This window comes from Heliconius melpomene, chromosome 13 (assembly GCF_056956725.1).
Source record: "Heliconius melpomene rosina isolate 202511_hmr_F chromosome 13, ASM5695672v1, whole genome shotgun sequence".
In the NCBI taxonomy this organism is placed as follows: domain Eukaryota; kingdom Metazoa; phylum Arthropoda; class Insecta; order Lepidoptera; family Nymphalidae; genus Heliconius; species Heliconius melpomene.
This window is the reverse complement of record NC_140401.1, coordinates 9135822-9163166: the sequence shown is the minus strand read 5'-3', so window position 1 is coordinate 9163166 and position 27345 is coordinate 9135822. Positions and strand designations below refer to the sequence as shown.

Below are 27345 nucleotides of genomic sequence, written 5' to 3'. Positions count from 1 at the left end.
AAGTAAATCGCAATCTCCAGACGACGTTCTAAGTTACACGGTAATCAAAGATACCCTTTTCCACCAAACAAACAAAACAGCGTTAAGTGAGACCGCACGAAGCAACAACACGACGAGATGAACCCATGCGCTGTAATGCATAACATATCTAATTATAAATGGTCATTAGTATCGAAGGACATTTAAGACGCACCATCCCTCGTCTCCAGTACTGACGCACGCGCACGATGCATTTCTGGCACTTCACACGCTCGCTAAAGCAGTTTGTTTATATTTTATACGACTGGGCCGGTAATGCATGTTGGTTAGTTACTAATGTTATTTTTTTTTTGTTATTATTATTGTTGTTATAGTGATAGGCCGTCGTGGATCTGTGGAATGGTGTCTGGCTGTGAATTCGATGGTTGCGGGTTCGATTCCCATTTGGGGAAATGGATTATTTCATTACGCCTAGCGGCGCTACGCCTAGTGTTTCCGCGTCGACACCATATGGGTACCCTTAAAAAGCGCATCTAGTCGTTAATATTTTTATTTTCTTATAGCTTCACTCTGTATCTCCCATATAGCTGGGTAGCCAGAGAGAACGTGGTGTAAGACATTTCGTTCTCCACTCTCCGCTCAACTTTTGAGACGTTGCTTGTTGAATATCGGAACTCAACGCCACGTTTTGTCTTGTTACCAGAGCAAGGAACTGAAAATTTCATTCTTTCGAGTGAGAATCGAACCCACGACAGTCGTATTTATAGACACTGTCCTACTACGTCACAGCTGGTCATCTTTTATTTACTTTCTATAATAAAATTTCAATCTCTTAATGATTTTGTATGTTTGTCTAAATATGAATATGAATGCGAGCCGTCGAGATATCTATGGAGTTACGCGTCCACGGATCAGTGGGTATGTTATTTATAGCGTTGTAAGCCCTTCGGCACGTCCGATGTCCATTCCTCGAGTTCTTAACGTATTTCGTAACAAACTTCTCTCTTGTTTAATATATTTTATTCGTTTAGATTGTTAGATTATTATTTCAAAATTGGAATGTTAACTATTTTGCCTAGGACGTATACATATTAAAGTCAAAATATTTCGTTATTATTTATTTACCTACGTATCTTCGTCCTTGATGTAGCTTTGGCCAATTTAGACCTGAATGGACTAAAATAAAAAAAAGGAAAATTTTAACAAAATTATTAGGTATTTCGTTTGAAACGACACAAGGTTTAATCAAGTCTACATTCTCGTTTTACTGAATGAACATTTTAGCAGTGTTTCCCAACAGTTACCTTTTTAGTTCCATAGCTGCATTCGAGCTCAGAAAATCAGTTAATCTAATAGCCTCTGAGGCTTTAGAGTTAACGAACTAGAATGAACCCTAGGAACAACTTTTGTTTGTATTTTTTGTCTTGCTAATAATAGTTGACTCGGTCGTAGCACAATAGGGATGTGCCTATAGTTCTATATTATAATTCAACGCGATCGTTGTGGATTCAATTGCAAATATGAATTTCGACTATGTTTCATTATAATTTAAAAAATATATAAACAGAAACATTGTTTGTAATTAAATTAATTAAGTACTAAATTAATATATGTACAGCTTAGCGTTATACAAGTAATATTTTTTATGTTTTTCACATAATAAATATCAAACCTACCACTTATTACATTATTTAGTTTATAAAAATATAACTTCGTCCACCATAAGTTTGTTATTGAATGAAATCAATTTAGACAATCGATCATTCAATTTAACAATCAACGTAAATGAAATCGAGAGTGCTCTCAAACCAATCAATACAAAAGATTGTTTATTCTGCGAGTTTGTTTGTTCACAATACTGCGGACAAAGCAAACATAAACAAAACTCAAGATGGAATCTTTTATAGATTATTTTTTTTTCTTTATAGATAAAGTTATCTTATATGTGAAATTTTAAAATTAGGAAATACGGATACATTTAACGTGTTGAGACCGTCCTGGCGCAGGGGCGTGCGACTGTAAACGCGATGGTTGTGGTTTCGATTCCCACTCGTAGGAATGAAATATTTAAATATTTTCATTTACTCGCTCTAGTCATTACTAGCCCCATTGGGCAAAGCGTCGCGTTGAGTTCCTCAACAACAAAATGGGAAACGGAAGTGTATTTAATTATAAAAAAGATATTTTACATAATAACTAGAGCCAAGACGCAATACCGATTTAGATGTTTGTAATGGCCCTCATAGATACAATCTAGATAAATGATAAGCCAATTGATTCGTATCTATCACAAAATTGTGATAATTGATTTAATTTGTTATAGTTTAACTAAACACTTATTACATTTTTAGTTTTACTTAGTGCTTTGACAGTGGACGAAACGAAAAAGATATAAATGGACCGTAGCGTTTAGCATTTCGTTTTATACAAAAATGAGTAAATATTTATCTACATATATACGAGACTGACAGAACCCTTCGACGAAATCACTGGACTTTGAATGTTGAAACTTGGCATGGTAGATGAGGGGGTAGTTATGTGAGACCTAAGAGAAGATTCCTCAAATTCCTACGGGAACGTCGCGGGCAACGACTAGTGTTACTTACCTCGCTCTCCGCATTCGATTATGCTCAAGACATCTGAGGTTTTGTAATAAAATTGAATGACGATATTGATCTGTTTTATATTTATGTATTATTTTATTTACATTTAGCAGTTTATTATATCATATCAGTTTGATTATATTTCAGAATGTTACTTACATACGCTGGTTAGGTATACATATGTGTTGTGCATGTATTAGTGAATGTAGGTACAATATATACACAAGTAATTGTTTTTGTCTAGTTAATAGATTTTCGCTTCGCTGTAACTATAAAAAAAATATTTTTTTATTCTTTCATATACTTTAATTATTATTACTTAAACCTTTTTTATATACGAGTAGGTAACAGAAAAAATCGAAATCATAAAATACGTTAAATATATACAATCAATCTTTTTGTTCTCTTCTTATTTAATTTACATATAAAACTTATGAAAGGTTTCCAGACAGAGTGAAATTCAACTATTCGTGTAGATTGCAGATGAGAAGAGTCGAAACTAAATTTAATTATGCGACTAGACTTATGCTGTTCATAGAGTATTAAACGTTCATTTACCCATTGGCTTAAAATAATTTAAATTAAACTATAGTAAAGTTAAACGAATAAATTGACGAATTAAGAATTTATGAATTTAAACTTTATGATCAATTGCGCCGTTGAATTCCGCCAATCAATCGCAATGCCTCAGAATTCGGAAAGTGAAAGAATAGAAGTGTCTTAACGGCAACGGAGTGTCTTAACACTAGGTGCGAGATACATCGTGAATATAATAAAAAAAACGTGTTTTCAACCAAACATACTCTCCAAATTTATAATATTAGTATAGATATATTGAAACAAGTACGTATATTTTCAACGCAACAAACTTTCACCCCAAACCGCTAAGGGTAACAGATATATAAAAAAATGGAAGATATATTCTTTACAGGGTCTAAAATCAATGGGTTTAAGGGTGAAAGGGGCTGTAAAACTTTATATTTATTACGTATTTTTATGTGTGTAGGTATAGCAAGTGATCCTCCCTCGTTTTGCTCCGCGTTTAGCGTCTGTGAATTTATATCATTTGCAATATTTATATTTAAGCATCATTTTTATAGCTTCACGCTCTATCCCGCTTACAGTACGGTAGGCAAAGGGAACCTAATGTTAAAACACTTTATATGTACAGACTTATACTTGTTTTTACCGTTTTACCCTTAGTGGACATCGAACCCATGATCTACCGTGAATACAGACACTAAAATATCTTTTAACTGTACTGTTGCCAAAAATGTAAGCTGCTCTGATTCTATCACATATTAACAAAATTAACAGCGGTAAAAATGTGTTACTGAATTTTTAAACATATTTTTATTGTTTTTATCTAAAATGGGTTTCAGTGTTAATTGAGCGTTGTTTTCGTTTGTTCTACTTTGATGCGAAATTAGAATTTTTAAATTATGTAATTTTGTCAAGACAGATTATAAATTTTGGTCTAGAATTAATTTTATGAAAAGAGGTGTATTCTTATTTTAACTCGTCTAATTATAATTTAACCAAAAAATATTTTAAGACTCCTTTCTGAAATTTTTATATTTATTATTTTGATAAAGTTATTTGTTTAATTGATTATTTTTTTTTGTATAATAGTACTTTTTTTTTGTATATCAATTAATAAAAAAAGAAAAAGGGCGCAATAATAATTATTTATACTTCAATAGGCATAATTACTACTTTCTCTACGTTTAGCAAAAATATAAGGGAACCAGAGAAATACACGACGATGGAAAAAAAGTAATCTTGTTATTTCACATAGCATACATCGCAGATATTGCTTGCAGCAAAATAATTATAAATTATGACAAACAAACAAGTAGGTTGGTACATTCTGAGTCCAAATATTTTCAGTTTCGAAACTTTCTAGAGCGTTGATAATTTGGTTTGTTTGCTCTGAGATATGATCGTACGCAGCGAATTCCTTTCTGAGAACAGTAAATTTTAAATAGATTTCTTATCTTAATCATCTTAATTGAAAATCAAAATATTGGGGTGATATAAATTATACTAACTTCGATTTTTTTATTTGCCGCAGTAAGCAGGCTAGACCATACACTTACATGCCAAATGAGACTCGACGACCTTATGAATATTTCTTACATATTTTGCTCTAACATTAATACCTTAAAATTTTAAGCGGGAAGACTGGTAGAGTCTACCCGTTGACCACGGAATACTGCAACTACTATAATAGAAACGTCGGGTTTCCGTAAATGTATATAATACTAATTATACGCAATTAATAATTTAAAATATGTAATTATTAATTATACTTATTATTTAATATATTAATTACAAAAAAAAAACAATAATTCTCAACAGTATATAGTTTCCATATTAAAAACAAAACTATCAAGGCAGAGTGTCAACACAGCATCTCGGCATCTCCTGTCACACGCCTGCCTCCAAACACTGAATACAACAATAACAGATGTTATGTGCGCGGAACTCATTACCGCACCGCTTACGCAACCAGAACGACCAATTACAGCCGAAAAAAAAATTAAGCAATATCCTCATATATTATTATTATATTAACCGACCGACGTCGACGTGAGAATTTTTATTTTCATAACGAATTGTCGCAAGTTTCTTATCTAACTGTGAGTTCCTGTGTTTTTTTTAATGTGGGCAACACACATTTTTTTTTTGATTTGGTAACGTTATAGAAATGTTTCTTTTGACTTTTTTTTTAGTATGTGAATTAGGATGTGATTGTATTTTTTTTGATTTGGATTATTGAACGAGGCCAAATTTTTTAAGGTGTTTAACATGTTTTATATTTTTTTCTATCGTTATCACTTAAAGATTGCGCTGGTCGCTTTGCTGCGCAACTTAACGCGTGAGAAGTTTGGCCAATTTGTGTTTTTTTTTCATATCGCCTCCGTGATCTGGTGCGTGCAATAAATATAAGTCAAGAGAGAATTATAAAAAAAAAGTCTGTGCATTATCCAGAAATGCTGTCTAAAACTCTAATACATAAGGTTAATCGTTGTAATGACCCACCCAAACCCACCGTCCCACCAGCTACCGGTAACTTAAATTCGTTATGTATAATACACATGGAAGTAACTAGGAGAGTTTCCTTCTATTTGAACGTGCAGACGAAGCCGTAACTAAAAGGTTGTTTCATATATAATTCAAACAGTTATAAAACAGCGTCCACCCTAATTATAATTTAATTAAAGCAAAAGGTATACCTCCATCCGCGTCCATCGATCCGTAAACAGAGGTTGTCCATTCAATGCTAATAGAATTAACCTACAAAATATTTCGATACCCACCTAACTAATGGTACCGCAATCCGCAAAGGAATATACGTCAATCGATATTGAAACGGTTGGCCTTGGTACGAATTCCGGGACAGTTAGTTCGACCGGTAAGTCTTTAATAGACCTACCACTCCTCGCTGTCCATCACGTTATGTGGTCAGATAACATGAGGGCTGGTGGTCGTTCGGATATATTATGTTGATGTTTTATTTTTTTTTGTTTCATGCTCTATTCTGCATATAGCATGATGGGCAGAGGGAACCTAGTGTTACACTCCGTTGCCAAGTTTCCGTCAGATTCTCCTAACATTTGTTTATTATGTCATACATTTGTTTTTACTATTTTTAACATTTTTAAACGATTATTTCACACTAAAATATATTTAGAAAACGTATACAAATTTGAAGGAAGTGGGGGTCGTACCCGCGCTTCTTGTAAACCGGAAACCTCTTGGACACTAGAGCTCCCAAGCTCCTCCCCAATACGTTTAAATTTTTATATTTACTACTTCTAATTTCCTTTATTATATATTTGTATTTAGCTTACAACAATAAAAATAAATTCTGAAACTATATTTATTGAAAACAAAGAAAGAAACCCATAATGATTCCGTTTTTTCTTTTTGGTACGAAACTCTAAAAATTTATAAATATAAAAAATAACATCAAAATCTTTACACATTTATTTTTAACCTATCTAGTACAGTATTAGATATCACAAGCATATTTTACTCTAATTATACAAGATGTACAAGCCAGCCAATTTTACCTAATTGCCGTTAACATCGAATTGCCTTTAGAAATAGACCAAGAAAATGTTTTTGATCTTCCAATTTGTAGAAATAGATCATAATAAAAAATAACAACTTAATATACCAAAATTGTTCCATGTTTTTGCCATTTTAGGGTTCCATGATCGGATGAAGAAATAGGCCTTCAAAGATTATTTATGTATGTGTTCTGCCACAGCCACTTTGTTCTGAGATTTAAATGAACATTTCGCTGCAAGTATCTAGAAAATGTTATTTTACATTTCGCCCATTTACTTGTATCGTTTGATAATAAACATAAATAAACTAAGCTTACTTTAAAACAACACGAGCCCTAGATAATAGTTTCCCATAAAAAGAGGTTCAACCAATAAACGAGTACAAATTGCTTTGACAATAAACAAAATTTAATGCAGCAACATGTTCTAATCTCTGGATCTCAGGATTTGTATTGATGCAAATGTAAACTTTCTCCGTATACACATATGGCATAAAATCCTATAAATAAATGAACGGTTGTTGTTTAGGACCAAGTGAATTCCGTGCGTACGCGCAGAATATCTTCAGAAAGTGGAATGCGCGTCTATTACGGTAAGGTGGCGGAGATGCCGTCAGAATGGAAAATGGACAACGGTATTATATCGGTGCGTTTACTGCGCTTGAGTTTTCTTTACGCGAAATTGTCGTGTTTTTATACACGTTATTTTACTTGTCATCGATCGTAAATGTTATGGTTGTAGTTTCGATCCTCATTCGCGCAAATATTTTCATATTCTCTCTCTGGCAAGACAATGTGCAGCGTAGAGTTCCGTCACTTAACTTTTTTTTCGTAACTTAATTTGGATGTGTAAGATTACCCTGCTATGTGGTAGAAATGTAGAGTATATTTTCTTTGGCAAATTTGGCACTGTTTAGATTCAACGAGCTATTTACAGAGCAATAACTATTAGTGCAGATACCTGTTATTTGTTATTGAAATTAGAATGCCAGAATCTAACAACCAATTAATTAAGGCAATCACGATTTTGGATGTCGTTAATCTTAGTCTCTCTAAATCCAAATACATGCATATACCAGTCGAGCCGCAATTCTGGGTCATACTTTAATAGCATAGCAAATTTCTAGATTGCCTTTTTTTGAATGCTTTTTTGAACGTATGGTATTTTGTCGTGTGCAATTTATGTTTACGATCCAAATTGCCTTCGATCGTATATTTAAAGGCCGTTTTAGAAGATTCAAAATCCAACGTTTGTAGTGTACAGCACGCATAATATGTATAAGATATACATTTTAGTATATGTACAAGCGATCACGATATGTTATAAAACGAAATTGAAAAAGAAAACTTCACAGCAATAAAGCGATTTATTGACCGCCTCTCGCCTCCGATCGAAAGTAATTCACACAAAAAGAACCATACCAACGCCAATAAAGAAAAATATATATCTATGGAATCAAGAGTTCCGCTTAATCAATTTGCAACGAAAATTACTCGCCGCGAAGATAATCCGCGCCAGACGTGGTGGAATGCGAGCTGGCGACCGGGCCAATATCGCCCTTGCCGACGACGAGCCGACGACTGCCTCATCTAAAATATTTAGCGAGATGCATAAAAACTGCATCACAAACGGCGCCATGTTGAATGCCCGTATTTTTAGTTGGACAAGAATAGCTTTTCTTAGCCGTTGCCGTTGCCGGTGTCGGTGCCGGTGCGTCTAAACACCTTTGTACGAATATTCTTATAGGTATCACAATGTTGTTGAAGTTTATGTGTTGTTGTTGTCGTTTTGATAATTTTTGTGTTGAGTGAAACTTTTTACTAATTAAATTATTGTACATCTTTTTTCCGTTGTCTGTAGAGGACCGGAAAGAAATTTGGATAAATGCTAGTTACCAGATCTAAGCTTCCTATACTTCGTTTAAGTACCAACAACATCTACAAATATAAAAAAGTATATCTAAAAGTATACGTATCTTTTTTTCAATTTTCTATATATTAAGTATAAAGGAAAAAAATCCAGTAAATTGAATATTATTATTCAAATACATCCATCCATCCAAGCCAAAAGATCGTAAACTACAGAGGCAATAAAATTTCTAAATTATATGCTCCAGTAAATACTTGCCGAGTTTTTATGTAAATCAAGGATGTTAACAAAATTGACACGAAGCTCTCATTTACTATTCAAATAAAGGTAAGAGACGAGTATTTTGCACATTCCTTAGATGAACAAAGCAGAATTCGAAATATCTTCAGTGACTTTGGAATGCAATGATGCGCATTCTCACTATGACACTGCATTTTAACTGTAAAGATCCATATCTTTAATACGTTCCGTAATCTTTTCATCTCGCATTGTTTCTATATGAATTACAAAGGTTTTAAGCTTAAAACAAACTTGATGGGAATTACTTGGCATATTTCTATTTATTTTTTTAGATTGACGCTGTAAGCTGGTTACGTCTGCTCTATCTATCTATTCTAGCCAGAGGGAACCTGGTGTAAGACGCACTACCAAATTATCAAGTAAAATATCGAGTGCCAAATTGGGTGTAGAGTGGGGCGCTATGTATTCTTACCAAAACGGAATCATAAAAATATTTCATTCTCCCAAATGGTAAACGAACCCTCAACCATCATGATAACATCACATACCGGGTCCTGTTCAATTTAATTAATTTGTAATATGTACTTTATATGCGGTTTATTTTGCGGTTTTTTTAATATTTTATATTGATACATGTAAAGAAAAAAAACTCGACAAAATAGTAATTTTAAGGAAAAATTGTAAGTAAAACCAGTTCAGAAAATCGGCATTTAGGTATAATATTCAAGATTATCGCAATGTTATTTAAATAAATAATTGCCATATCATTTCGACTGCTAAGTAATTGTCAGTTTTTTTTTCCTAATTTTGCAAATATTGCTTATAAAAACATTGTTTCTTAATAAATAAAGATTTTATTTTTTAAAGTAACAAAGAAACCGAACCTGATGCTTAAAGAATATAATTAATTTAACAAACAATTTTTAAGTAACTGTATATTTTTTTAGCTTCACTTGTTTTCCGCACATAGCAGCCACTCCATTTCGCACTTTCTTTGGCCGAGTATTGGATGGTGGTTCCCCAAATGTAATCAAACCCACATCCGCCGCGTTTATAGTCACAGCGTGTATAACCGTACATTTTGGGGTAAAAATGATCTGGCTTGCCACTTGACACATCTTTGCTTCTGCATAAATTTACTGTAATAATAGAAGGTAGATATCTATGCTATTCGCCTCTAGGATGGACGTCGCGGTATTATCGCCTCGCGCTGTGGGCCGCGGTTATCGACAGCACGATCCGGACCCCGTTATGCCTTTGTTATGTCGGGATTTACAATTATACCTACTACCTAATTAAAATGTTATGTTACAAAATAACTAGGCCATAGTGCAGTACAGCGTCTGACTGTAAACGCGAAGGTTGTAGATGCGATTCCCACTCGAAGGAATTATAATAATAATAAGAAAAAGCCCGTTGAGCTCGAGCCTCAATATGCAGTCTAGAAAATTAGGCGGAAAGTGTAGAAAAACATGTTTTCGTTTTAATGTGGTTGGAATCCAGAACTGTTATAATACAGCATAAACATATATACAGCATAAATCAGCTTCCCATCTTTTCACACAACGACATCAATAGGAGTTAAAGTTTACATTACGAGAGTTAAGTTAAATTAAAGAAAATATAATTTTGTTACCTTATAAGTTGTGTTGATTTTTATTTAAAATAGCACAATTATTATCAATATATATGTGAAGCAAAAACGAAGTACAGAGCGCTAATATTTTTCAATAAAAATGCTTATAAAATACATAAAATCGAAAAATAAAACTTTACAGTCTACCATGCATTTGACAATATATACAACACTTTTATATTTATAAAGTGACATACTCGTTGCTATGGCAACGCGTATTATTATAATACGCCTCAACGGGTCCTCTAGTTTATATAATTGTTTTAAATTAAATTGAATGGTTGCCGTTTTTTTACAGCACGGTAGGTATTATAGTAACTACAATTGAAATTTGCGTATTTATTGTTGAATCTTTATTTCTATGTCTACACTCGATGGACTTCAATTAAAATATAATATACATTAAAATAAATTTTCATATTGTTATTTAATATCAGTAATATATGAGGGACATATATCTACAACAATGATACAACATACTATAAAAAGATTGGTACAATCGACGATAACGCTATCTTATAAGCCTGATAATTTCCTGTGATAAGCGTATGTTTATAAATAGTAGACTCTTTGTTGTTTTCTTTGAATAAATTTGAATAAGTAATAATAATTAATAATTCAGTGTATTCGTTTTTAGTGTTCCGTACCTTTTAAGGAAAAAAGGAACCCTTTTAAGATCATTTTCTTGTCCGTCTGCCTGTCTGTCTGTCAAGAGCCTTTGTCTCAGGAACGCTTGGAGATATCTAGTTGACATTTAAACCATATACTCAGATCTAAGGTCCCATGATTTCCTGAAAAAAAAATATTTCTACATTTTCTTAAAAAAAGATATGGCATGGTATTAAAGCCGCTAGTTCTAGTGAGGTATCAGATGAAATTACGCTGGCTAGCTAAGCTTGAATTTCAAAAAAACTCTCGAGACCTCTAATTTTTCACTAGTATAATAAGGAGGAAGGAGATATGTATGGTACATTTTGGTTACTTAGAAAATAGAGTATTTTATGTGGCTTTTGTTTAATTTATTCTGAACCTAAGTGAAGGCGGCAAACTAAACACTCTACAATACGCAGAGCTGAAGTGCTAGGGTGTTTTCATAATAGGTAATAATGTATGTAATAATTGCCTTAAGTAGGTATAGTTCATAAGAACTATAAATATAACAACTCCTAGATAACTGACAGGAGGCCATACCTCGAAATTATCCACTAACTGTATGACACATTAAAAAAATATTTGTCACGCATGTCCTACATGATGGATACCATTTAATCCTTAATATGCTTAATGCTATAATATACTTTACTCGGATGCGTGTGCGCTCGCGTGACACCCAGCACGTGTCCATCTTTAAATCAATGAACCTATTAAAAACAATAGTCACGAAAATTCCGTATTAGTAGAAACGTGACTTGTTATTATGTATGGATGGACATTTTAACCAAAATCGCAATGTTAAAATGTATTTTACTTGTCGTTTCGATATTGCAAAGTTGTTGCGAGGTTTTTTTTGTTGTTTATTATTTTTATTTCTCTCTCTATGTTTTATGAACTCTAGTTACCAAAACTTTACTTACCAACTGTACATGTCGGAGAAAATTCTGCCTACACATAGACGAATATCTCTACAACTCTATTCTGCGCTCACTTTATCTCCTTAATATAGCAAAGAAATTAAAATTATCTCATAAACCCACAACCGACCCGTAGCACTCAATAGATATACCACAATACGGAAATTTCTAATCTGTACCTTTGACCAAAATGGTCGACTCCACTTAAAATCAAATAAATACCAAAATCAAAATTGAAAATCTCAGAATATTCGCCGACCATAAAAGTTTCCAATAAAGTCTACGAACAAGTGATGATAGAATCAGTATTCCCGTATCGGGACGTTATATTACGGTAGTTAGCCGGGGTCAAAGGAAGCGAACGAAAGAGCTCAATTATGGTGATTCGCCTGGAAACGTGCCCTCGCCAATCCGTTTTGGGTGTTAATGCAATAAAGAAAAGCTATGGGAATAACTATTTATATTTATCTTATAAGTACTAGCCTCAACCTGCGTATTCGCTCGCACACATAGGGCTGACGGTAAGTACAGTGGCTTACATCATAAAAATTAACTTTATGTAATATAGCCTAGCTAGATGTATGGATTGTTCAACAGTAGTTCCTGAGATTATGGCGTTCAACCAATCGAACTCTTCATTTTTGTGATATCAGTGTAGATGCCCAATTAGCCTTTTATATATGTATTATTAGTTGAATTGAATGAGAGAGAGAGACGCTTTTGTTTGTGATTTTCATTTTACGTCTGTAAATGGTTCGTTGGCTTCACGATAGCTTTTTATATACATACGCATAGATAGGGTTAACGGGTGTAGAGCAACTGCATCGAGTATTCGCTTTATGTGTTATAGATATCACTGAAATGGTAAAGATATATATTTTTCACTGTTAATTAATATCTTGACATTTTTTAAAATTGGCTGGTTAACAGCTCTCTCTCGGAAATATATAACCTACAGTTTCAATTTTTTTATCATCTCTTGTGTGCTTATAGCTTACAAGAAGACGATAATTTAAAAGCTTTTAATATATTAATATATATATATAAGCCAAAGGAGTTCCAGAATAGGATTCTTTGCTTCGCGCTTGACTTGGCAGATATACGCTGGAAAAATACAGTTATTTTGTAATCATAGACGAAACAACAAAATATGTACTTATATAATTATAGAGATTCAGATGCAACCGTCTAATATTTATTATATATATTAACTTAATATTTATTACGCTAATTATATCGCAAGACAGTGCCAAAATACTTAAAATGTCAAGGCTGGATGTTTCTATTACTTTCATTTTAATAGCTATTTATATATTGATAACGTTCCATTATAAATAAAGCAAATTCAAGTTACCGAAAGGAAACTCTTGTGTGTAGATCACACAGCCGTCCGCTCATTTCAGACTTTGAAATATTTTTTTATAAAAAGTGCACCGATTTAAAGTAGAAGACATTTCTTAAGAGCGCAAATAGTTTTAATTATTGTAAACCGTACAAGTTGGACGGGTTCGAGTCCCGTTACGTTGATTTTTTACGCGTGTATAAATATTTCCTTTCAAAATATTTTCAGTTTCTCGCTTTGGTAAAACATAGAGTTGAGTTCCGCCACTCAACACGCAATGCCTCCAGAATTCGGTGGAAAGTGGGGAACGGAAGTGTCTTAAAGGGTGCTGGCATGCTGGGTTCCCAGGGTCTCTCTGCCTACCCTGTTACGAGCAGGAAATTAGAAAAAAATATATTTTCTTATTGGAATAATAAAATATAAAAATATTACTTTAAAAATGTTAAAAACATTATTCTTTCCTTAGTGTGTGAATAAGATTTCGAAAACATCTAATAATATTTATGTGCGCCTCTTATGCATCGGAATAATATTTTCAAAGTATTATACCAGATACTGCATAATCTTATTTCATGTGAAAACATAATTCCTAGATATATTTTCACTGCATCGTGATCGGACGCTGCGCTCCTGCTTATCTTATCGTCCCTCCCAGCCGTGACGTTCATTTATTCGTACTATACTTGTTTGTATGTACATAGAAAATTCCTTACTTTTGTGCTACATTTCAAAGGTACATATATATTATTTAATAAACTCGTGCTTTGTTCGCGTCTTCGGTCGCTCGCATAGGAACGCTATTACAATGTGTGTCTATTGTATTTATAAACTATGAACTTTAGCAGTATTGTGCTTATAGAACTACTTATTTAAAACCGCGGTTGTATGGTCAAATCTTTCATTGAAAACAATTAGGTATATTCATATTTGGTGGATTTCAAATTCAAAAATACGGATAATTATAGTGCAATAAATATTTAAAAAAATAAAATTAATAATGATTTATATTATGTATTAATAATAAAAAACGTAGTATTAACTTAAGGATTAGATGCGAAGCTGTAATAATGTATTAATTAAAAGTAGCTAGGTTTGGGATTTATACTTCGTCTATAAACCGTTAGAGAAACAACATAAAAAATCACTAAATGTTAAAACACCTTCAAATATTATGATTGTAGCTTCTCACTTTCAATATTTTAACCTACTGACCTGTCCGCTCGCCTTCTTCACTAAAGTTCAAGTGATCTTCGTATCGGTGACACTGTATAGATGAGCCAGCCAGCCAGTAGCCAGTGAGTCAAGTGCCAACCAGCCCAAGAGATGTGCAGGTTGTATATGTGCAGGAAGGTAATTGTTAGGAATTGTCCACCTATAAATGAAAATGGTGGTGGTGTTTAAGTTTGAAGTAATTAAATTGTACCAAAATAAGCTCCGTCAGCTTATACACAATTTAAAGAATTATTAGATCCATTAGAAATAACTCTAAATAAGTCTGGTGGAAAATGAAGAACAGATTGACTATACTAGGTTGTTCTTGCCTGCCTTTCTTTGCCTTGCCTTTCTTTATAACTCTGGCTACTTTATAGTTCCAGGTTATTTATATAAAAAACATAGTTTGGCAACCTAAATTGGTGCAACTATCGATATCGTGAGATTCGTAGGCGTGGAATACTGTTACGATCCCACTTAACTGTGTGAATGTTTCGCAAGACGCTCGGTACCCGAGTGCCAGGTTATTAATCACTTTTAGCTTCTTGAAGCCGGCGCTGAGATCATTGGCACCTCTACGATTATACGTCTTGCCATTGTATACGGTTAATTCTAATAAATAATAAATAAAATAAAAATACTCTTTAGGCAATATCAATAGATTTTGTCAACGATAAAGACTTACGGTATAATCATCCAAAGGGAACAGCTACAACTTAAAATGCTTTATGAAGTTCAATATATTTAAAATTCTATTGACACTGTATCTAACCCTTTATAGGACGTCTAACTTTTACTTCAAATCAGTAGTTCTGATAAAAAAAACAGCGCTTTTTGGACTTACCTAAGCAGAAACAGCAAATCCTTATCCCTAGTGAAACTATTAGGGATAAACACGTTTGGTATTTGTTATTAATATTATTTAATTTTCTGTAGGAGATGTGTACAAATTAAAAACATTGACTCTTATAAGAATATAGTCCTTCTACAAATTTTTCCTTGTGATAAGCCATTTAAAACCTTGATAATAATACAATATTCACTATCTTAATTTAAACGATCTATGGAACTTTATCTATATCTTGCATTAAGTCTAATATGGTTATCTTTTTAGAGATAATTGATTTTACCTATAGTACGTAACGTAGGCTGTAGAGGCCATCGTGGCGTAGTAGGCCAGCGTCTGATTATCAACATGATGATGAAACTAAAAGTGCGGCGTTAAGGTCCTCCACTCACCACTCAACCAATCTTTAGGCGGAAAGCAGAGAACGGGATTTGTTGACACTAAGTTATCTCTAACCTGCTAATTATATACTCAATTTCTGCCAAATTTTCCAGACATTGTGTGTTGAGTGGCGGAATTCAACGTCGCTCGTTTTACATTATTATAATTAAAGTTATTTGAATATTTGACCAATGAAATGATGTTTTCAATTAGAATGCAGTGTACTCGTTATAAATTGTGCCAACAACACTAACACTTGTATTTTATAAGCATCTATAACTGGTATTGACTTTTAGATCCGCTAAATCTTGTTTTTTTTTTCTAGATCTTATCTAGGAATTTGTTTGAAGAGAGTTTTTCATTAGTCATTACTATTTGTATTACATTTTTAATTTTTTGAGGTCGTTGTGGCGCTGTGGTCTGATTGTAAAAGTGATGATTTTAAGTTAAATATCCACTATAAGGAATGATGGAAAGTTGGAGACGAAATTTTTAATGGAGTATGGAGTGTCTTGACTCTAGATTCACTGATTTCCGTTGTCCATCCTGCGATGTACTGGATAAGGCACGAAGCTAAAAAAAAGTATTTTAGAGATTGTTTTTTTATTTCTTCGCTTCTCGAATGGGAATCGAATCGACGACTGTCATTATCACAATCATCAGCATCGCTGCGCCACCACGCCCCTTGTATCGCTAGTATTCGTTAAACACGTCTCAAAGGGTACATTGACACGCGCCAACTGATCAAACGTGATTTAGTCGGAAGTCGGGACTTGCTTCCTTTGTTTACTGAGGCTAGCCAACAAGTAAACAGATTTACGACTGTTTAGCAAGATTTATACATATTGCCTATTTAAGTAATTGTTTTCTCATGGATAAACAAAAATCTTTTGAGGTCCTCGTGGCGCAGTGGCTTGGACATAAGTGATGATTTTGGGTTGCATCTCTATTCGAAGGCCAGTTGTAAATAGAATACGGCATTGAATTTCGCCATTCATTTACACGTCTTAATAATAAATGACTACCTATCCTAATATTCACAGGAAAAGCGTGAAGTCCTTTAGTATGTTCAATCTTTTACTCATTGCGTAAAAATTCAATTTTAATTATGTTTGAGTGTAAGTATATTATTAAATTAATTTACTGTATTTTCTTAATATCGAAGAAATATATGGAGTTTTATTTTTTCTGTGTACAAGTTCCATTTAAAATATATTATGCTGAAATGTTTCTTAATATTTCGTGTTTTTGTAACTTAAGTTTTTAATATAGCAATATAAATAACATATGTATACATTGTACATACATACAGTGTATATTATGTTGGTACTATCACGTCCGAGCGTCGTGGCCTTGCTGATTATATCTGCACTGAAGACGCTGCCGCCACACCGACAATTATTTTGTAAGCATGAGAATATTGTGTTTCAGTCTATGTATCTTTTTTTTGTTTGTTTTTTTTTTTAAAACTTGTTTATCTTTTTTTTTAAAGAAAAAAAAAACAAAGAACATAACAAACAAACTCGCCGAACTAAATAATAAAATTGTTTAGTAACTACGGCCGAGTTTAGTACAAGTTCTTAGCGTAGTACTAAAGTGCAACTTAACTAGAGTTATCTCAGCGCACACTAACTTCTGTAGGACTAGAACAAAAATGTAAAACATTTTGTATGTTCTTGTTGAGACTGTCGTGACGCCACTGGACAGCGTTTGGCCGTATACGCAATGGGTTGGATTCTGCGGGGAAAGAAATTATTTTAATTTTGTCGTTCTGGTAGACAATGCGCGGCGTTGAGTTTCGCTACATACATAAAATGCGTAACACTGCTTTTTTCTTTTGTACAAGTACCTAAATTGTGATTGTGAACAAGTGTGTAACATATACTTATTAGATTTTACCTGCTTGAACCAATTTGCAAGATAATTCGTATGTTTTTTTTAATAACCTCTCTTAAAACTGGTAGTACTTTAATGCCATTGATCTTGTGTGATGATAAAGACATTCAAGAAACGTGTAATTCTTCGTCGGTATAAAATACAAAGTTTTTTATTTATAAGTTTTAAATATACCCAGTCTTGTATCAAAGGATTTTTTTAACGTTCTTATATAAACTAAAATACGTGATCGACATCGACCTTCAGTAACACAAGGAACTGTGTAATACTAAATTTAGTAATACCTTCGTTCTATAATTTACACAATAAACTGATAATGAAAACAAACATTCGTGTGCATTGAAATATACATGTTTACTTTACGTACTGTATGTAACATGTTAGTGTTAAATTGAAATTCAGTAAATAAACTCGAAATTGAGATGACGATATCTTTTGAAGTTATATAATATTTAAATTGTTAATTATTTTTTGTTTTGCAAGTTCTAAAGTGATAGATCTAGAATTTGATATGAAAATGTTGTTGAATATTAATTTGATAATGTCTCGAAATATGGCGAACGGAGAGTCATAACTCTAGATTCTCTTTGCCCTTGCTTGCTTACCCTAAGCATGGCGTGAACTTAAATAAATAGTATTGTTTTTCAAATAATTTGAAATATTACACGCTTTATTCTATACAGAGCAATTCGGTTGAAACTCTTCGGCTTTTCGTCCGAGTTCGAGATAATATATTGAGAAATAATTCGGTTTTCTGTGGGCATCGAACCCACAACCCATGCAGTGGGAATCGAAATCAGACAGAATGTGTCACACAGCCCCATGATGTTTGTTCTGTGACGAAAATGCCTCACGATAGCTGTGTAATATTGGTATTCGATATCTAATAGATGTTTTTATTTCAGGTCACACATAAGACATCGGGCAAGGTGATGGTCCTCAAAATGAACCAGCAGCGGGCTAACCGCCCTAACATGCTCCGGGAAGTGCAGCTTATGAATAAGTTGAAACATCCTAATATTTTAGGGTAAGCTCATTTGTCTTACATAAAATTATATATCTGCATACATATTTTAATAATTATTTCGGCAGTTACGTCTTTTATCACAAACATTTATAAGAAATGCAATGATAATATCCCAACTGCTATGCTATTAAAATAAAGTGACAATTTATACAACATAAATCTTTTAAAAAATACACATTTTGTTCTAATTTAACACCGGTTAAATACTAATTCACGTTTCTGCGTACGATCAATGACGAAACCGGTACTTCCGAGCGTATTTACAGGCTGCCAATATTAGTGTTATTTATTTATCGTTTAACGAACTGGCCGACGACGACTCGCTTTTGCCTTATACATCATCGTCAAGCTTTGTTTTGAGAAATTGACCCGAACAAGCATCTGAGAGTCTTAGACTGGTTACTGGATTACATTATTTATTATATTGCGTCCGCTGTGGCGCTGTGGGGAATTGACTGAATGGAAGCACGGTGGGTACTCGTGAGATTCCCATAAGTGGGAATGTATATAAGCAGGTTCCCAATTTTTCTCGCATAACAGTAGGACGACGTAGTGTGTGCGCTCACTTTTGTGTTGTTGAGTTATTGAGTGATAGAACTAAACGCCAATTTATTTTTATCACAGCGGGAAAATAAAAATAATCAATTCCACTTCGAATTGTTTTTTTGTACTTTCACGCTGTAATAACCCGCACATAGCAGGATAGGCATAGGGCACATGGGAACCTAGTGTTAAGACACTCCATACCCATTAAGACACTTCCGTTGACCACTTTCCGTCGAATTCTGGAGACATTGCAACTAGTTAAGAAGATGATAATAATACATGTACACATATACACGTCGCTAAATAATATTAGCGAATATACAATAAAAGCTAAAGGTTCCTAACATCTCGGGTGAAAAAGCATCAACGTAACGCGTTACGAAATATCAAACCACCAACAATGACTACACTGTTTCACTTCATTTCCTGCTCTCGTATATAGAATGAAATAAAAACAATGCGGCACTGATGTTGAATAATATTTTTATTTCTCTCGGTATCTAGGACGGATGGATGATCGCTTTCGTTTCTCCTGTCGTGCATAAGACCTACCTTCGTTTTGGATGCAATCGCTTTGTGCCGTTTTGGTTGGTGTGTGAGCAATTTGTGGTGATTTGGAAGATTTGATTTCGCCTTCAGGTCAGCAAGTCGGGAGTTGTAGCTGTGTAATATAGCCATATAGGAAAAGCCACAATTCGAACTTATATCTTACTTTCGAGCTTCCCGCAAATTGCAGGCTAGGCAGAGGAAGCTAGTTTTATAACACTCAGTTCCTAAGAGCTAGGAACTACTAACAACAATATATTTTAATATCGTGACCTTAAAAATATATTGCAAATTGCACTCCACGCTTTATGATGGTAAATATAAAACTTTTAACAAGTATATGACAAGGCATTCATAATAAATGTTCCTATTTAGCTTTTCTTTAGAATGGTAGGTTTAATCTTGGTTTTTGATGCCAGTGGCTTACATTCGCTTTGAATGAGCGGCGAGTTTCTCGACCCTGTCAGTTGGGTTTTATTATATTTTTATATTTTTCTTTATATATTATAATATAAAGAGATAGAATTAGTTTAAAAAGCAAATAAAATAACCCTTCTAAAGCTAGGTATATTTTTTATTTCTTATTTGAAAACGGATTCTGCTATTTTGAGAATAGTATTATTAATTGGCATTCTGTTATTACTAAGTACTTACAATATAAACAAAAGCAAACTTATAATAAATTTAATTATGAAAAATTAATTTAACGCTTTTTTCATTGGTCTTTCATTTTCTTTACTCTTTAACAACAAAATAATTAATAAAATTTAACTTTAATAATGATTTATTATTCATTTTAACCAAAATTAAAATTCAATCAACTATAAGAATTATAGTACGAATATATCTCACATCAGTTTATTCTTTTAAAATAACAATTAAATTATATACAAAACACAAAACCTTATTGCATACACTAAATTATTTTTATACACTAACACTCATCCATCAAGACAAGTCAAGACAAGTTACAAGGTAGCAAAGGAACAGACATGCTAGAAACATATTACTCCTCTTTCGCTTCGTCGCAGTCGGGTAAAGCGCGCCCCGCCTCGACGCCTCTCCTCTCAAGTGAGCTTCCTAGGAAGGACGTGCACTTTCACTATGCCACTATAGTGTTTGCGTGTGCACCTATCGTTCGTTTTTATATTATTTTTCATGCCACCACCAGTTTGTGACTGGGCCCTCATCAACACGCTAACTCTTAATTGGCAATTTGAATTGATTGCCTGATATGATGTGTTGATAAGCCTTGACACTTACTACGAGATGTTGCTTCCTTATGTTATGTAATTGTTTTACATTTTTATTTGGTTTTTGCTTGTTTGCAATGTTGTTAGATTTTTTTAAATTTTAAATACGTTTTTTTATGTAGGTATTTTTTTTTGTTTATTCGTTTTTTTGTATATTAATTTTATAATTATTATTGCAAATGTTCAACGAGTTGGTAAATAATTATATATATAAACTTGGAGAAGAGTCATCTAAAAGTTCAATTATATTACATTAAGGAAGTACAACTATTATCCTAAGTACCATTATAAAAACAATATTTTAACCAAACATTTTTTTTTTTCAAATATACACAAGTATCAACTTAAATTTGTTTGTAGCGAACTTTTTTTTTGCCTCGGTAAAGGTGTTTTAACCCCTAGGCTTTTTATGGCCACTGTTTATATGGAACAAAGGACTTGAACCTCAAAATGTGTTTTGAATGTCGTCTCAAGTGTCGCATTGTTACTGCTTTTGACTTCCCTGTTTTTTTTTTCTCTCTTTACAATGTAAGTGTCACACTTAGTCACTACTTGGATCACTTGGGGTTTGGCGCCTCAAGTGAAGTATTTTTTTTTTAGATACGAGAAGCTAATTATATGTAAATATATCGATTGTAGTACTTCGTAGTCTTTGATTATAAAGTCATATATAAAAAGTCTTAACAATTATGCAAACTTCTCTGTTTTTTTTTTCTCTCTTTACAATGTAAGTGTCACACTTAGTCACTACTTGGATCACTTGGGGTTTGGCGCCTCAAGTGAAGTATTTTTTTTTTAGATATGAGAAGTTAATTATATGTAAATATATGGATTGCAGTACTTCGTAGTCTTTGATTATAAGTTCATAATATATTAATGTCTTAACTATTGTGCAAACTTTCCCGTTTTCTTTCACTGTAACCTTTGCAATATCACACACACACTTCACTCACAGCTTTTAGTAAATTGGTTTTCTTACTTACGTGATACTAATTGTAAAAAAAACTATATGTTTTGTTGAAATCGTTACAACGTTCGCAAGCAGTATTTAGTTCAAAACAAGATAAATTTGTTTGAATCACTATGCATTTATTTACACAGAAAGAACCTGGGAACCTAGTATTAAGGTACTCCATACCCATTAAGACAAGTGTTTGTTCTCCACTTTCCGCCGAATTCTGGAGTCATTGCGCGTTGATTGGCTGAACTAAACGCCGCGATTTACCTCGTTATCATAACGACGAAATGAAAATATTAAATATTTTATTTCCTTGAGTGAGAACCAAAGCCCCGACCTGTCACGTTTACAGTCGCACGCTTTTGCCCCTGCGCGACGACTGGCCTCAACATATGCATGCATACTTGCATTATGTTAAAAATATTATGTAAACCCTAAATATATTGTCAACACAATAGTGTAGACAAAGTACCCGCTATATAAAAATCCTACTACGTGCCACGTTATACATCATAATTTATAAATATAAAAGTAGTATATGTTATCAGTTTAAGGTCTGACCGCACAACCGAATATATGAAGTTATTATTATATGTGGTATTATTATTATATGTGTGTGTGTGTGTATATACAAATTGTAATTTAACTATTTTAAAATACCTTATCCTTTAGTCATAGTTTCGTTTTCATAGGATAGTTTATATTTATTAAACAATTATATTTACTGCGTTGGATTCGGCGAACCCCTCATGTTCTTAGCTTGAAACTGTTTCTGGCATATAACAGGGTAGGCAAAAGGAAGGAATCTCTTTTTCCACAATTTAGAGAGTGGTAGCGTGTTGAGTAGTGGAGGAAATAAAAATACTATGGGTGGTAATCGAATCCACAACAGTCGCGTACAGTCAGATGCTGTGCCGTTGCGCCACGATGACCACGATTCCTTCAGGTCTTTAAAATGGTTAAAAAGTGGAAAACGTACTCTCTTAACACTAACCTCTACTCACAAAATAAGAAAGATGATAACTAAATAAGAGATGATATTAACTTTATACCATATATGTATTTCCAGATTCATGGGCGTATGTGTACACGAGGGCCAGCTACACGCGCTCACAGAGTACATGGAAGGTGGTTCCTTAGAACAAGTGATATTGGGTATACCACCTGAACCCTTGCCGCAGCCGCTGAGGATATCGTTGGCGGCCGACGTCGCTGAAGGCATGATGTACTTGCATTCACTGGGCGTCTTCCATAGAGATCTTACCGCTAAAGTGAGTAGAGAACTTCTGTTGTTTTTATTTTAGCTTCACGATGTATCCCGCATATACCATTCAGAGAGAACCTAGACACTCCGTTCCCCACTTTCTGCCGAATTTTCAAAACATTAAGTAGTGGAATTCAATGTAGCGTCGTAAACTTTGTCTTGTAACCAGAGCGAGGAAATTAATATATTAAATATACTAGTGGACCCGCACGCGGCTACGCCCGCTTGAACTATACAAATATTTATTAAATATATTTATGAAATTATTTTAAGTTTTCAATAGAGAGATGCGTTAAGCATTCTCATTTTGGGTGACGTTTTTTGTTTCTAACAACAAACTTTGCAAATCGTTGCTTAGCAATGGTCCAATAGCGACGGTTGTTATTAACATGGCGGAATAAATTGCATGTCAAATTAATAAATATTTTAATATATTGGTATATATCGAAAATATTACAAATATGAGAAAAAAAGTATCCTATGTTCATCCCGAGACCCTCAAGTATCTCTATATGAGTATTTTTTCAATATTAAATTAGCGGTTTGGCCCTGATTGCGTAAAAGACAGACAGACAGACAGACATAGTTACTTTCGAATTTATAATATAGTTATGGATAATTCATTCCCGCGAGTGGAGACCGAACCCACAACCGCCACGTTACACGCTGTGCACTGCCATTCCGTTGATATATATTTTTATATTTCATAAATAAATCTTATAATTTCAGAACGTGCTGCTGAAGAAGAATGTTGACGGCGAATATACAGCTGTTGTAGCGGATTTTGGTTTGGCGGCGAAAATACCTCATTCGATGTTAGTTTAATTCGTTATTATTAAATATTTTAGGAACTTTATACGAAATCTTACGTCGGACAGGCTCTTGGCCGATTTAATTTTTATTGTCATATTTACTATATATTTACTTCCCCTACTTACCTGTGGGTGTCATTATCATTGAAAGTCGTTCACCTGTTACAAAGACAAAGGGTTGATTGCCTGATTACTCCTTTTTATCGGTCTGGCTTCTGTTAATTAATGTATTTTACTTTAGTTATTTATTTCTTTTTTTCTTTTGTATCTCCAGCGTTTTGAATAGTAAGTAGAGGAGACTAGTTACTTCGTGTTCCACTTTTCACCTGATGATGCATGAATTTATCGGAATCAGCGCGTTATTTCAGTAACTTCTAAATTAACTTCTCTAAACATGATGATTATTCTTCCTATAAGTGGTACTTGAACTGACCATCATCGAGTATTACCAAACATACACTATATAGTAATAAAAATTTATTATTTTATTTTGACAACGTCTCTAACAGCCACGTTCGATTAATAATGAAATAACTTGCTAAGCTCAAGATACCAATTTTATTAAAAAAGGCCACACTTATAATAAACCAAAAATCTTGCTTTATCATTAAATTTATATAAAACTAAGTAAAGATAGCTTCTTCTTCGTTAGCTCAGAGAAAGGAGGTTCTATTCTAAATGCACCTATCCGATAATTACACGCACGCCGCGTCACGCTATTTCGCGTGCAAAAACCGATATCGTGTTACGGAACGGGTCATTTGTCAACTTTGGGCAATTTATCAAGGCGGTGTGTCGTAAGAACCACCCTTCACTTTTATTTACGATGCGTGAACATTCCTAGAAAATGCATTAATACTTTACGTATCACGTGTCTTACGTAAAGCTGCCAAAATGAACTCTCTCTTCACGCATTCATTGTATTTGGGGAGTGATATACCTAGAACTCTAGAAAAATACAATGACGGTGTGTTGGGTGATAGTGCAGTGTTCAGTAAACTGCATTTTTTTAACCAGTATAGAAAAAAAACAATATAAATTGGACCTTTTCCAAGTGTATAATCAAGCAATTGTTTCAAATATATTTTTTGTTTTATTTTTACTCAGAATATTAATTGCATGACGAAACGTAATGCCATACAGAAAAATAACCATGTACTGTATCCCGTTTATAGCAGAGTGCGCGGAGAGAACGTAGTGTTACCACTTTGGTGGCGGAACTCCACCTGTCTTGAAAGAGCGAGAAATGAAAATAATCCATTCCCCCTATACTATAGCAGGAATCGAATGGTATATGTACTTGTAAAAGAGACCTTCTCTATAATAATGATGTTCCTATAATATACCTATGCTTATTATTGCTTATTTCAGAAACGGCTACAGGCTACCCAGTGTGGGGTCGCCGTGGTGGATGTCGCCCGAGTGCCTGCGCGGGCGCTGGTACGACCATCGATCTGATATATTCTCATATGGAATCATTTTGTGCCAACTCATTGCTAGGGTAAGTTTATTTTGTTTTTATATATTTTTTATTTAAATTTATGACACAATCGGTTAATGTATTAAGTTCATATTGCGAACGTAATTTCTTCCTAATTTAAGAGACTAATGAGATTTGATAATTATTAACATGAAGTTTTAGTTATCTATATTTTAGTTATATATCTATAATTTTCTTGTTTACTAAAAGCGAAATAGTTACCTCAATTAGTTAATATTTGTGAGTGTTAGAAAATGTAATAGAAATATATGAAAATAATTATAGTTTTTTTTTAGCGTAAGCGTTAAAGATTAATTTATGATAATTAATTATATGATGTCATACTTAATATGTCAGAATACACTCATTGCTGAATTTCTAAAAGTCAAGTAAGAACACTAACGAGTGTAAGACTGACTTCAGTTTTTACGACGTAATTGCGTGACGGGTTTTATATTATGATAGGGGGAATTCATAGTTTTCTATTTTCATTTCCTCGCTCTGGTAACATGGCAAAGCGCAGTGTTGAGTTTCGCCGTTCAACACGCAATGTCTCGAAAAATCCGCAAAGAGTGGGGAATGGTCTTTTTTTAGCACTAGGTTCCATCTGCTGCTGCACCTTCCTTTATGCTTAATACAGCATGACGCGTAAGAAAATGTATGCTTAACAGCGTTGAGCAACACTCTCAAAGTGCAACAAATTTCGTCCAAAAGTAGAGAACAGATTGTTGTTAAGTTTTAAGTTAAGTTTCCTCTGCCTTCTCTTTTGTACACAAGATAAAAAGAAAGAGAAACTGAAAAAATAAAAATTGTATGATTCTTAGGTGGACGCGGACCCCGACGTACTACCACGTACGGACAACTTCGGTCTAAATTACATGGCCTTTGTGGAGCTTTGCGATGAAGACACTGTTCCTGATTTCCTACGACTCGCTTTTAATTGTTGTATTGTGAGTATTATAATGTTTATATATATATATATATATATATATATATATATATATATATATATATATATATATATATATATATATATATATATATATATATGATGTGTCTGTCAAATTCAATATATATATATATATAGGTTGTATTTATATATATATTGTATTTATATACATAGAATTGGATCTTTCCCAAAAATGAGTATTTTGATATTTAGACCGCCTTTTATCTTACTATGAATTAATTAAATCTTCTATGATATGAGAAGCGAATTTATGTGACATTTAGTTTCACGCTGAATTATGTCTTCAAATTGTTACATCTAAGTCTTAAAAGAGCACTAGCACTAGCTAGCAGCTTTTCGCCCTTATTCGCTTTATATTTATCAGGAGTCAAAATTGTACTGGAATATACAATACTCTGTACATATATTTGAACAATATTATTGCAGTACGAGGCTAAAGCGCGGCCGCTATTTCCTGAGATAGTGAGTAAGCTCGCAGAACTCAAAGAGGGCCTCGACGACGCGTGGGGGGACTGCACGCCCAACTCCTCATACGACAGGTATTTCTCATTCTGAAAAGCTTTTATCAATTAATATATTTACAACGTTGTCGGAATAGTATGGTAATATGAAGATTATATCTAAGTATATTTATATGTCTTTTCAGTGAAGAAGCGGATTCGTCCGGTCCGCGTTCCTGTCCGGGGCTCTCCGCCTGGCGACGACCCGCGCGCCTGCGCTCCGAGGGCAGCCCGCATGCTCACCATCACACACGCGACCGTTAGTCATTATTTATTTTTTATTATTTATGTTAGTATTGTTGTTTTTTTTTCTTTGAATGAAGATAACACAGTT

General features: G+C 33.6%; 1 protein-coding gene across 1 annotated transcript in view; it reads left to right on the top strand.

Moving 5' to 3' along the window:
• Positions 1–27345, top strand: part of cdi (serine/threonine kinase) — an 83355-nt gene that overhangs the window by 50455 nt on the left and 5555 nt on the right. Inside the window, exons 2-8 of the mRNA XM_085196506.1 lie at positions 18561–18682; positions 23055–23256; positions 23979–24064; positions 25433–25562; positions 26366–26491; positions 26938–27050; positions 27158–27270. Of these exons, the coding sequence (XP_085052632.1) occupies positions 18561–18682; positions 23055–23256; positions 23979–24064; positions 25433–25562; positions 26366–26491; positions 26938–27050; positions 27158–27270 (892 nt within the window). The remainder of the gene's footprint in view (positions 1–18560; positions 18683–23054; positions 23257–23978; positions 24065–25432; positions 25563–26365; positions 26492–26937; positions 27051–27157; positions 27271–27345) is intronic.